Genomic DNA, 14,105 nt, shown 5'->3' on the forward strand with positions numbered 1-14,105 from the left:
CTGGCCCTAATTTACCCTGTACTTCCGTAGAGCATTCACTGCTGTGTCGTCTAAGAACAGCTTTCTGTCTGACAACTATTCCCAGAGGAACGATGCATTTGAAAGACAGATTCATTGATCGTTTTGACTGGACTGTTTGGTGTACGGATTAAACGATTGGCAGTTTGACAACTGACTGACACTGATTGATCGTTCAGCGCTTAACTGGAGTAGACCTCTGACAAACACGCAGTTTAAATTGCTTACAAATGGATTGATGGATTGATTGGCCTTGTCGGGGGTTTGCAAAAATGGAATTTACACTAACCATCTCTTCCGCGACGGTCCAGCGTTGTCTTGGCAGGGCCAGTGGAGATGTAGAGGAAGCCATCCATGAAGAGGGAAGCATCAGACAGGAAGGTGCACTCCGAACACTGCTCGAGTCTGGGGAAATCTACAGTGAGGGGGAGACACAGTAAATGAGCATGGAAATGGGTTTCCCCAATTAATGTAATGGTGGCACCAGTCTGATGCTTCATTTGCACTTATGTATCATAATTTTACCTGAAGCTGTAATATTCAAGTACTAATGTTAAACATAATTTCATATAAGCTGAAGGATTAAGTGGTCCTTATGGAACGTATAGAGGAAATTATCGTACCTCTGAATAAACCATTAAAAAAAACATTGGATTATCCGAAAAAGGTACGACAGGCTATATTACAGGACTACAACTAAATCAATTAAAGTGGTTCAATAAAACAGAACAGTTAGGCTATGTTGTGGTTAGGAGTGATTAACAAAATATCACAATATCATTAAGAATGGTTTCCCAATATCAATAAATCACAGTAAGCAAAATAACATAATAATCAGTTTGATGTCCAATGCAACAAACTGTAATTCAGTGCTGTGTATTCATAGAAGAAAAACTCAAAAAAATTCCTTTTGGTGGTTAATAATGTAAAATTGCTAAGAAGCATCACTTTGGGAAACAACATTTGCTCTTCACAGCCTCATGATACGGTTCCCCTGAAAATATTTAATCACCAGCTATGGTATTAAATCTGTTAAATCAAGTATGCAATCCCACAGTGCACTTTGTGGTACACAGCATTATACAGAATATAGCATCTATTATCTGTCAAGATGTCCAGCACTAATCCCAGATGCCATTCTATTTTATTATCCCACTCTATTATAGTTAAAATCCCTAAAAAGATCTGTCAACCAGAAAACATGGATTCATGGCTCAATTATGGCACAGCTCCCCATTGTTGAAGTGCCCTTAAGCAACACTCTGGATCCCTACCAGCTTTATTATTGTTGATCCTAAACCTGAGCTCTGACCTCCATGTGGAGAGTATTTCCCTGTGGGCTTCAATGAAGCTGCTCAGTATATCTATTTTTCCCACAAAAAGCATAAAAAATAATTATAAAAGCTACTGTGTGTTTAGTCATGACCTGGTCCCGTGGGCATTCAGGGGCAAAGATAAGATGTTCTGAAAGAATTTCAAGGCACAAACCTCCATGTACTGTATCTGCTAAAAAAATGTTATGTTCTGTACTCTTTCCTTTCCTTTCCTTTGTCCAAATTAGAAACCTTCCTCCATCATTTCTCTCCTTTTCTTCTAAAATCCCTCTTCTCACCCTTTCTTGCTAGTTTTAGAAGCTCCCCACATTCAACCTTATCGTTCTCAAATTCAATTAGCTACAATTCTGGGGTTCAATTTTCTGTCAGAGCCTTGGCAATATGTTACAGATTATATCTTCACTACCTCCAGCTCTCTCATCAAGCAAGGTAAAATAACTTTAATTGAAACCACTTTTAATTGAAGGGACATTTCCACCCTTTACTGTGACCGCCAACACCTCATCTCAGGGCCGCGTATCATTCCACAGAGAAAAACAAATCCATTAATTTAAAAAGACAGCTTATTCTGAATATTAGGGGTGCACGATTCAGAAAATGTCACGATTCAATATTGATTTTTAGGCTCAAGATTCGATTCAAAAACAATTCTCAGTATATAAATGTAATTAATTTTCCCATGTGATTGCAGTAGACATACAATTTAAAAGAAAAGAAACACAACAAATTAACTGTAGTTTGATATTACTTTATATGTCTTCATATAAAAATAAAAACTTTTGCAACTAAAAACTGCAAAGTGCCAAGCTTTGGCCAGCTTTCAAGTACATTTAATTCAAGTATAAAATAAAATTAAATGTTAAATAAAAAGAGCTTTTTGTTCAGAGTTTGGTGGGAGTTTAGTTTGTTGTTTAGCCGAAATGTGCCCAAACTCTCACCTTCAGTGAGGATGGAGCAGGTTGAATAATTCTTTCTGTGAGGTTTGCCATTGTTTGCGCCGACTAACCTACTTCTGCTGCACTCGTTCTTCTTTTGATGACAAGAGTGCTCAGGCATCAGTGTGAATTCAACGCAGCTCCATCTATGGGAATGGTGAGTTAAACTCATTTCAGGACTATAGTATACATGCCATTACAAAATGGAATTGTTTTTAAATTTTTATAAATTATTTTTTAAGTCTATGAATCGATTTTGAATAGCGATACAAATGTAAATCGATTTTTTGCACACTCCTACTGAATATGTGTGAGTTCTGTGTGCAGATTGTGTCAAACTAATTGCATCCGCCTGCACATTTATAATCTTTGAATTTTTATTATTCTAAAAATGACATTAAATGGGTGGCATATATCACATGTAAGCACCTAAATGAAATGGGTTTTTAAATTCTAATATTACTAAATGATGATGACATGAAAGTAAAGCCCCATTATGAATATTTTTTAAGGTTAAAATCTTAAGTAAGAGTCAAGTAGGGATAGACAATACGGCAATATTTACTGTGGGATGACAAATTTGTCCTTTAGTTTATGCCGTGTAATCCATCCCGTTAATATCTCACGGTGAAGCCATTGTGGGCCACCGATCAGTGAGCCAGACTGCTTGAGGATCATAATGCATTTTCAAATGATTGATTTTTGCATAAATTATGTTTGTCTGATATTAAATTGATTAAATAGATTAGCCCAAAACATATATTTTGTAATGTTATATATTATTTATTAATAGAAACTTAAATGATTTTACAGAAAATATAATATACTACAAAATGTATAGATTTGTGATTACAAATACCATAAGCCCCCCCCCATGTTCAAAGTGAAGTGACTTTTTTTTTTTTTTTTTTTCAAGTTCGTATTCTGTGTCGGTTAATCATTTATTTCATTATATGGTTAATTTGTGTAAAAAAAAAAAAAAAAAATACATTGAGTATTTTAATATTACAATATTTTAGCTAGAATCAGCCGACATCACATTTGATCGGATACATTTATGTAACCACCCCAAAGGTCCAGATGAGTCATCAAAATTATTTTTACATGACAAGAAAAGAGGGAATTTGATATACTCAGAAATTATATTTTTCCCTCCAACACAGTTATTATTAATGAGGACTGTTAGGGATCGAAAAAATAAAAAAACTCTCAACAAAAGCATCATCATCCATGATTGGTCTAGCTAGCAGCAAGTAATCACATCAACAACACCACCATATCTGGCGTTATACAGGCATTTTTTTGCACTGTAGCCATTTATAACGAGTGAAATATGTTTTTGATGTGATGCCAAGGATGCAGAGCCAATCAGGATCCGGGTGACATAAAGCCTGGGTGACATTAGGTAGAAACATCTGTAATCTAGCTTTGAATCTAATACGGACAATGTGTCTGCCAATAGCAGCACCATAAATACATGGAATCTAACAGAATTTAATCAGCAAACTGCAGGGAAGTGAGACACACACACACACACACACACACACACACACACACACACACACACACACACACACACACACACACACTTTTCCAAGCTTGAGAGAATGTAAATAAGCCAATGGCTTGATGCTGTATCAGTTGTAACAAGGCTCTCTCTGTGAGCCTTTTAAACCGTCCCTCTGGGCCCCTAAAGCTGGACTCTGTTAAGATGGGACTGTGATGTCTGTGGGGGCGGCAGTTGAGAAGTCTGGCCTGTGCTGATTGGCTCAGTCCCCAGTGAAGGGAGGTGACATGACAGAGTGCTCAATTAGCCATCTGGTCGCCCACGGCAACGGTCACAAAGTGGTCCCCGACAAGCAGTGGACAGTGGGGTAATCAGAGCTGCACGCACGCACGCACGCACGCAACATGTACAAGTCAGCTAAGGATAAAAGAGGCCAGAAGACTACATTTCCAAGTGTAAAAAACAGTCACTAATTTATTCACTGAGCTGTTCAGCCAGAGGCCACACACAAACGCATTTTGGCCAAAAGCATTTCCCTTCCAAATTAAAACCATCCACATAGACACTCAACCAGGGAAAAACACCTTGGACTTAAAAACACTCAGCAGCTGCTTGTGACCTCCTGACCCTCTAAGAGTCCAGCGTACAGTTTGTGTGTAATGGTTAAAACAGACTGATCTCATAAAGTGGCATATGCAGGGCTTAAAGTGAAAAGAAATCCTGAAACTTTTTTTTGAACGGGGGGTGGGGAGTTCACAGTGTTCTACTTCTTCCAACCATATGTTAAATTAAGAGTAATTGTAGATTTACATATTGCAATAATATCATAATCCTACAATGAATCATTGTGAAAACTAAACTTTCTAGATGTTACTTTGGCCAGGTCATCATCAAAAAAGCGAATTAGTACATTCATGATTTTGTCCATGTTGATATTAGCTGCTTTATTTACATTTATTAAAAACGTTGCATTGTTTATCTTTTCATATAGCTAGACGTCTAAACTCTGGGACAAGGCTGTTATGTTTAAATACCTGTCATGCGAATTCCAAACAGACAGCTTTGTCAAGGCATTTTGGGCTTCAGATAGCTTTTACACAGTGGCCACCGTTAATGACAAATCATGTTCCGCTATGAACGTGCACACATATATTGTTTGTTTCACGGTCAGTCAGTGAAAGCGCAGTCGCAGCAGTAGCGGTAGCTGTCGTTGCTGGTAATGTACTCGTACTCCATCCTTTTCCTCGTCCTCTATCCATGCCCAGCGCCATTTGTTTTTAACTTCTTTCTCAACTAAAGCTGTATCTACATGCTCCAAGTTTGATAAACTATTTTTTTTTTTTTGCCATGTTACCACGGAGACCACATCGGCACTCTCACATTTCGGCAAAGATCCGCCCTACTTTGCATCTGATTGGCTAGAACTCGTTTCATTGGTAGGTGGTGGATGATTGGTTAAATCCAGCGCATCAAAACGAATCCCCGGAATACTTTAAGCCCTGCGTACGTAGGACACGCCAATTCGTATGCCATTTTGGCGTGTTATCAAGACGCATAATCGCTTTTTAGCGGGTTTATCAACGCAATTCGCCCACCATTGACCTACATTACGAGTGAATTTTCGCAATAGCAAGTAGTATAAGCAGAAGGAGGTGGGTTGGGGTGGTGGATGGGTAAAACACAGGACTTTCACCCAGGAGAACCGGGATGGTGTCCCGCGTGTGGCGATTTTCAGCCGTTTTTTTTTTTTAAAGCCTTCCCCAATGTTTCTTTCCTAAACCCGATCGTTTATTTTTTTGTCATTTTTCCGCTTTTTTGTGTTACTAAAGCCTTTCCTTGTGTTCTTTTCCTAAACCCAACCTTTTTTTTTTTTACACGTGTGTGACGTTCTCGCGATAGTACGTCACGTTCTCGCGATATGTTTACATCTGCTGTATACAGCATAGACATAAACGTGGATAGCTCAAAATGCGTACAGACAACACGCCATTTGGCTTTAGGAAAGTGTCGTGTATGTTAACACAAAGTCATGATGCCACGTTGGGTTAAAAACAAACGACAACTACAAGCATTGAAGAAACTGGCAGAGCCTTGTGAAGTTGCTAACAACAGAGTGGAATGGAGACTTGAGATGAAACAGGGCCTCTGATTAAGAGTGTGTGTGTGTGTGTGTGTGTGTGTGTGTGTGTGTGTGTGTGTGTGTGTGTGTGTGTGTGTGTGTGTTGTGTTGTGTGTTCATCTTTTTATTATCCATACAGAAAGCCTGCTGGATAAATTTTTAATGTGCTGCGAGATTCAGAGATTCGAGGCATCAGGGATGCTAGGGTGGCAACAATAAAACTTCTTTGGCTCCAAATCCGTAGTGTGTCATTTAAGAAGAAGTAGAATGATGTCAACAGTAAGAGGCATTGCTGTTTAGCTTGGTTTTACAGTACAATGGCCTCCTGGGTGAAGTGAAGAGCCGCCATAAAACACAATTTACATGTTTACATTGCTCTGTTTACAGTTTAGGCATTAGCTGATGCTTTTATCCAGAGATTTACAGTGAAATAGATGGCAGGGGTTCACTGTCTTGCTTCAATACACAAGTTGTTCACAGCAGAAATCTTATTGTAGAATTTTTATGAGTTTAGCATTTTACAAATAGTTCTAATGGCATAAGTTTGTTGACAAGTATGGCACTGCTTTCTTCTGAGAGGCACCAAAGTATGGAATTATACACAGTTGCTTTAAAGCGGCACTATTTAATATTTACTATAACAACTTTGAGTCGATATATGCACTGCTCCAAGTGGCCATTGTGACTAGTGACTCATCACTAAGGGCGTTTTCACACATGAAAGTCCGAACCAAGGTCCGGACCAAGGTTCATGTTTTTGTTACATTGTATACATTTGATCCGGTAAGTTGTGGTTTCACACTGCAGTTTTGCAAGCGCACTAAAGATCTATACGTGACAAACCTACGTCCTGCCGTCATCACATACGTGAGGTACGTCTCCAGATACTTCTAACTGATTGCTTTGTTGAAGGGCTTCCTCGTCCTCTCATATGCTCTCTCTGTGTCGGAGTTTTTCCAACTGACTGCTGCTCTCCCCCTACTGACTGCTGCTCTCCCCCTACTGACTGCTGCTCTCCCCCTACTGACTGCTGCTCTCCCCCTGACTGCTGCTCTCCCCCTACTGACTGCTGCTCTCCCCCTACTGACTGCTGCTCTCCCCCTACTGGCTGCTGCTCTCCCCCTACTGGCTGCTGCTCTCCCCCTACTGACTGCTGCTCTCCCCCTACTGGCTGCTGCTCTCCCCCTACTGGCTGCTGCTCTCCCCCCTACTGGCTGCTGCTCTCCCCCCTACTGACTGCTGCTCTCCCCCTACTGACTGCTGCTCTCCCCCCCTACTGACTGCTGCTCTCCCCCCTACTGACTGCTGCTCTCCCCCCTACTGGCTGCTGCTCTCCCCCTACTGGCTGCTGCTCTCCCCCTACTGGCTGCTGCTCTCCCCCTGGCTGCTGCTCTCCCCCCCCCTGCCGCCCCTTTTCTTTTGTTGTGATGTTGAGAAGCAAGACACGGGAACTTTCTTTCTGGAGCATTTATTCAGAGACAAACTGAAACCAACACTGTACATTTACCACTTAACAAATAAACTGCTGATGTATTCTCTGCTCTGATAGCCGACAGCTGTCTTCTCTGAACGCATTCACCGTCACTCTCTCTCACTAAGCACCTTAAAGGAGCTTCCCCGGTCTTGTAACACAAGGAGAGCCTGCCAGAGCTTCTTGTATTTGGTCCAAAAGTCCGAACCATCCAAAAAATGCTTTCACACTATAAACAAACCGGACCATGGTTCAGTTTGGTCCGGACCGAGACCACCTCTTTTTATCAGACCAAAATTTGGTCTTTTGACCCGGACCGCGGTCCGGGGGAGGTTTCACACCTGTAATTTTGGTTCGGATCAAACTAAAAAGTCAGAAAGTCCGGACCAAACGAGGTATGTGTGAAAACGCCCTAAAACAATCTTTGACATTTGTCAGTATTTAGATCGTCGAACATAAGACATTTTCCAGTAACATGGATTTAAAGCCAAAGGTACATCAAACAATACATTTTACATCCATCTACAAGATTTCAAATGACGTGTCAGTATATTAGAGTTCAGGTGCAGGATACAAGTCAGCAGTTACCACATAAATGCAGAAAACTAAATCCGAAACATTACTGTGTAAATAATAACTTCAGAGCGACTACTCAAATGTAGAGGAACCAATAATGGGAACCATTAATCTAATATGTTTTGTCATCAACTGACATTTCTGAAGATTCCAAATGTATTACAAAAAGAACTTGGTAGGTGTGTATTTTGTATAAATGAAGCCAGCACATCGGTGTATTGGTAGTGAGGCCAAGTGGCAGATGGAGTTCAGTTGTTAATGTTACCCACATGCAGTGTTTGAGAAAACCAATTGCCAACTTGTCTTTCCAGTCAGACAGCGACCAGTGGCACCAACACAGTGAGTGACATGTCCAAGGACTGAAACTTCTTTTGTGTGTTAATAAATTGCTCATTGGCCAAAATAGTCCTCTGTGTCTTCCAATTAAGCCACAGACCTGGATGTGACAGCAACACTGGCAACATCAGTATACTCTGTAACTGTTAAATTAGCCCGCAAGATTTGGGAAACGGACACATTTTGGGATTTATAATGCTCATTTTGGTGTTGAGAATTTTTTTTACGTTTACAGTTTCAGTCAATCAGGTAACTCTTTTGTCAATAATGACTTCCAATTTAGGCTTTGCAGAGACACTGATTATTGGGAGAATTTCAAACCCACTGCTATTCACTTACTGATTCGGTTCCTTAACTACTAAGACTTTATATTAGTATTCAAAAAGTTGTAACAACACAGATCAAAGTGCAGTATCCACAGAATTTGGTGGCTGGTGTCTTATCCATCACCATGTTCACACTGGCAAGTGACAGGACAGATACTAGTGACATAACAGTTAGACATGAGTTGTAGCACAATAGATTATTTTGAAAAATATTTGACAGTGGCAGTGCGTGTGCATAAAATTCAGCTTAAACAGCGCCAAAGATGTTTCTAATCAAACCATGTACTATATACATATTTTAAACTTTTATCTATGTGGCTCATGTAGCCTCTAGAGTGTAACATTTTAGAACATAGAACATTTTAGAATAGATCCATCATTGAAGCTGCCCTCAGGGGTTCCTAAAATGCGAAAAGAGACACTGCCTCAGAGAGCTGCCATTGGCTTCTTTTAATGGCATCTAGGATGGGGATATGTAAATGAACATACTCCTGCAGTATCCCAGGGTGCTTTGGGGCGAGCAGGTGTGGGAGAGACAACGAGGTCCGCCGAGGCCCGCACACGTACACGTACGCAGAGAAAAGGAGGTAATGAGGTAACTGTGCTCTGCCATAAGAGGATGTCCTAATGCTGGAGCTACAAATGAGCTGCTGTGGAGCGAAGGGACATTGGAGAGGTTCTGGGAGACGCAGGCTGACAGCTTTGTTTTGATACACTGTATCCAGGGGAACTGGAGGGTCATTTTTATTTTTACAAAGTGGGAGCGTGATTAACACTGAAGAGACACAGTTGCAATGTTTTCTTCACACTAAGAGGTACTCCAATTTACACTCGTTGTGAAGAGTGAGGATTGTTCTGGGTGTCTGACGATAGTTTATTGACGACTTATCCCAGTCTCCCACCAAGGGGAAAGTGAATTTGGCGAAGAACCATATTTGCCGTCATTTTATTCAATATAGTTTCTGGTTTACAGCACCATGTTGTGGTTGAATGAAGGCCTGAAGTGCACCCTTGTTGTGGATGCTTGCTTTATAAAGATAAAATAAAGGGAGAACAACTAAGCACACAGTCACCACAGGTACCACCACAAGCACATATTGCCATGACAGCAGACGGTGCAGCAAACAAATAAACACTTTTATCTAGGCATGGGCCGGTATGAGATTCTGACTGTATGATAACCTTCAGCAAAAATATCACGGTTTCACAGTATTGCAGTTACACCTATAAATGTATAATTTTTGAAATGTCTGAGTAAAAAACAACTTTTTTTCCATTAAACACAATATATTTGATTTTTAAACACACTGCACACTGACAGGGAGAGGGATTTCTAGACTTCACTTTCTGTCCTTGAAGACTCAAAGCTCATACCTAATTTTAGTGGTTTTGAAACTGTGACTTTTTCAAACCGTGGTATATCTTGAAACCCGTAACCGGCTCATGCCTACTTGTATCTGTCCTTATGTTACCTTGCCTGTATGGAACTTCCAACTGTAACCAAAGGCTGAAAAACACTGCACTCTGTTTTGTCCTCAATATTGGCTGCCTTTATTCTTCCCTCTATCTTCCCTCTGTCAACACCACGCTATACAGTAGGGATGGTGTCATATGGGTATTGAATTGTTCCTAGTTTCTGCCAGACATAACAACTGAAAAAGTTCAATTTTTGTTTAATCAAAAATTTCACAAGTCTTTTTTTTGCAACCTCTGGGGGCTGCATGCACAAAAATAATGCAGATTTGACTTTCCGCAGCTTTGTGTGATGTGACAATGTGTCCGACGGTAGGAACATGTCAAATAGGGAATTTGGATAGTTTTTGTGCAGAGCCTTAATCTTTTCAGCACACCATAATAGTCTATTTCTTCAGTTTCACAAACTGTAATGGTAGATAATTGTTTTAATATTATTTTACCAGCTTTTTAATCCTGCTGGAAAAGATTGCAGTGTACATATGTCACCTGTACACTAGTGATGAAAACACACAATGTTCATTAGGGGTGTGTATCACGATACGATGCACGACACGTGGCTTACAATACCGATAACATCACGATACAGCGATTCTGCAAAAATCTATGTATTGCTAGACAATCCTATAATGATACATCACAATATGGGTCTAACTATGATTACAAAATGCCTGTGAAAAGCTTAAGTGCAAGTTTTAATTCACTGCAGTCTGTAAATTAAAATGACAGAACTACAGAGCAACTATGGGTCCAGACTTTGGACTTAAACGATCCCATCCCGTTGAAAACCTCTTCCTCTAGTTAACGGATGTTCAAGTTTCCCTCATTCATGTGTTAAGCACCACCTTAAGGTGCCATGAAGTAGCGACGCTAGGTGCAGGGAAATCTATCTAGAGCGCCTTTTTTTATTCATTATATATATCGATATTTGGCACCAGCGTATCAATTCTCATATTGCACGAAGAAGTAAAACAATATATTGCCGTATCAATATTTTGTCCCACCCCTAATGTTTGATCATGATGTAAACACACACACACACACACACACACACACACACACACACACACACACACACACACACACACACACACACACACACACACACACACACACACACACACACAATTATTGGATCAGTCAATACTCTATCATGTCTCATAATACAGTATATTGTACAAAAGTACTTAATGTTAGGTGGGGGGTATTTTTTGCAAAAAGATCATATCACAACCTTGTTACCTTGTAGGGCTATCATTTTTTCAAATATGAAAAATTTGTTTGGGTGTACTGTTCAGTAACTTGGAAATAAAATAAATAACCAAAATGAAAAAGAATCGTGATAAGACCGTGATCCTGCCTGAAATAAAACGTGATAGGATCTTTCTGCCATATCACCAACCCCTAACCCTGCAGGGGTGAACATCATGTGTCATCATTTTATCACTCTGCCATATAGTCCCAACTTGTAAAGCGCTGCATTGACTTTTTGACCCTGAGGAAAGATTTCCATTGCAGCCAAGGAACATTTTAAATGTGTCAGAGTAGCATTTTAGTTCTTGGTAGTCTACATCCTTGACGTTCCCCTTCTGGGATTGCTCCGTTGCCAACGGACATTCTGCTGGATTTCCCTCATTTAGTCCGGATATCCGTTGCCTTGGGCTTCCTTTGAGTTGGCATTTTAAACTGTTCGATTTATGAGGACTATTTTTCTCAGATCAGATCTCTGCAGCTAGCTAGACTATCTGTCCAATCAGTGTTTTCTGTTGCACGACTAAAACAACTTTTGAATGTACACATTCCACCAAGACAAGTTCCTTCCCGAGGCTATTTTGCAGTGCCATTGTGGCTTTTCCTGGTGCCTAGCATCGCCCAAGACGATTGTGATTGGTTTGAAGAAATGCCAATAAACCAGAGCACGTTTTTCTCCCATCCCTGGAATGCTGTGTGGACTCACCAGACCCTCCTCCGCAGCACTGCGGTGGAGGAAGGTCTGGCAAAGAGAGACAAGGTTCTTGGTAACCTCCCTGACATAGGTCCTTCTTGCCTGCAGTAGTTGGTCAGTTTAGTTGGACATCCATCTCTATACGAAGAGTCTGGTTAGCTGCATATTTGTCAGTTTGTTAATGATAAAGCCCAACAACCTCCAGACACATAATGAGCATAGCCTATAGCGATCGCCTGTATACTACACATTTTAGGACAAAATCACATGTGTTAATGTGAATGTGTGTGTGTGTGTGTGTGTGTGTGTGTGTGTGTGTGTGTGTGTGTGTGTGTGTGTGTGTGTGTGTGTGTGTGTGTGTGTGTGTGTGTGTGTGTGTGTGTGTGTGTGTGTGTGTGGCCGTCTCTCTCTCTCTCTGGATGTGTGTCTTCTAGCACACCTCCAAATAATGGCCATCAACAAGGCGACCAGGTGACCCATGCTAGCAATTAGAAGTCCCTAACAGTCTCGGTGCACAGATGCAGCGCATACATTATGTAAAATACAGTCCCTGAGAAAGTCTCCCCCCGCCCCAGCCAACGGCCTCTCTCGCTCCTTTAATCTAATACATTCTTATCATCAGCCCTGTGTGCAACCACACAAACAAAACATACCCGTCATAAGGGAAGCCACACAACACAGCGCATCTGTGCCGTGCCTCCAATGCCGGGAACATGAGGTGGGTAATACAAAGGAGAGTTGGGGGAAAGTAGCAGAGAAACAGAAACAAAGAAAAAGAGAAAGAGAATTGTTTTTACTTAAAACTCGCTGGCTTCAAATTTGTGGGTTTTTCTGCCTTCATTTCTGATTCATGGCAGTGGGGGAAAAAAAACTCCCATTGTGCTTTTATAAATGTGGCAGCACAGCGGTGAGTATGCATTTTAAACATGATTGGCTTGTTAAAGTACAAAGGCAATGGGCTGAATATATGTGGCGCCGAAGGTTGTAAAAGTTCAACTTGAACACCTAGTTTAAAGGCCTTTTTCACAGATTTATGTGCGTGCGTCAGCTCCTTTTTCAGGTCTGTCCAGAAGAATATTAATTATTATTTTTCATTGTTACTTTATGTGGTCTAGAACCTCACCTGGGTTGAACACTGGTCATGAAAAAGTTGCTGAACCTCAATTTCCCTTTTGTTTTTGAATGAAAGAGCATGAACAGTAATTGTGAAAAATGTATACTTTATAGGCCAAAGAGCCAAACCATAAGAAGTTGATTAAACGGTGCGCTTGTCTGCTCTAATGTAAAACACTAACGTTAGCATGCCCGGCTAACTAGCTTACAACATACAGTAGTAAGCGAGCAATTACTTGCAAAGCCAAGGAACATATTGTTAGCCAACTACATTCAAACTATGTACAGGATTGACACATCTACAGTGTGGGAACCAAATGCCGCTATATTAGAGTATAAGGTAACTGCTCTTTTTTGGTTTGTGGAAATTTACACTAAATGTTAAAGTCCAAACTCAATAACTGAGATAGCTGATACTGCTAACTTTTTTGCCTGGGATATGAAAATTTAGCCTCATTCTTTATATCATTAATAAAGCCATCAAGAGCATATTTAATTTTTAATATGCGTCAGCTGGAAACAAATAAAAAATCAACTGGAGAGAAAGTTTTAAGCCAATATGGAGTTAGCATAGATTAGCTAGCTAGCTACAGCTAATAAAAACTGGTAGCAACAGCTGACATTTCAGCAAACAAAACTGATGGTTATCAGCTATAATGAAATTAGGCCCACTGTTTTAAACAATTTTCAAGTGGTATATCTGCCACAGATGTCATTGCAAACCGGGGGGGCAATAGGGGGGGCTGAACTTTTACGAGCCACCTATAGTTGCTTACCAGAGAGTTTGTTCTGGTGAAGGAACTCCATCTGTAGCCTCTGTCCAGCACGTTGGGCCAAGAGATACGGGGTGGAAGAGGTTGGATCCCTGGTGGTGCACATAACATCTGCCCCACTGAACACCAGAGCCATGGTCTGCAGCACGTCAGGCAACACCACAGCTGCACACAGTGCC

At 40.7% G+C, this 14,105-nt stretch overlaps 1 protein-coding gene across 3 annotated transcripts in view; it reads right to left on the reverse strand.

Moving 5' to 3' along the window:
- Positions 1-14,105, reverse strand: part of arap2 (ArfGAP with RhoGAP domain, ankyrin repeat and PH domain 2) — a 124,276-nt gene that overhangs the window by 48,848 nt on the left and 61,323 nt on the right. For all 3 annotated transcript variants that reach the window (XM_028564378.1, XM_028564376.1, XM_028564377.1), the window contains exons 14-15: positions 13,930-14,104; positions 308-433 (exon numbers count right to left, since the gene is read on the reverse strand). In XM_028564378.1, the coding sequence (XP_028420179.1) occupies positions 308-433; positions 13,930-14,104 (301 nt within the window). The remainder of the gene's footprint in view (positions 1-307; positions 434-13,929; position 14,105) is intronic.

Source organism: Perca flavescens, chromosome 19, assembly GCF_004354835.1.
Source record: "Perca flavescens isolate YP-PL-M2 chromosome 19, PFLA_1.0, whole genome shotgun sequence".
Classification (NCBI taxonomy): domain Eukaryota; kingdom Metazoa; phylum Chordata; class Actinopteri; order Perciformes; family Percidae; genus Perca; species Perca flavescens.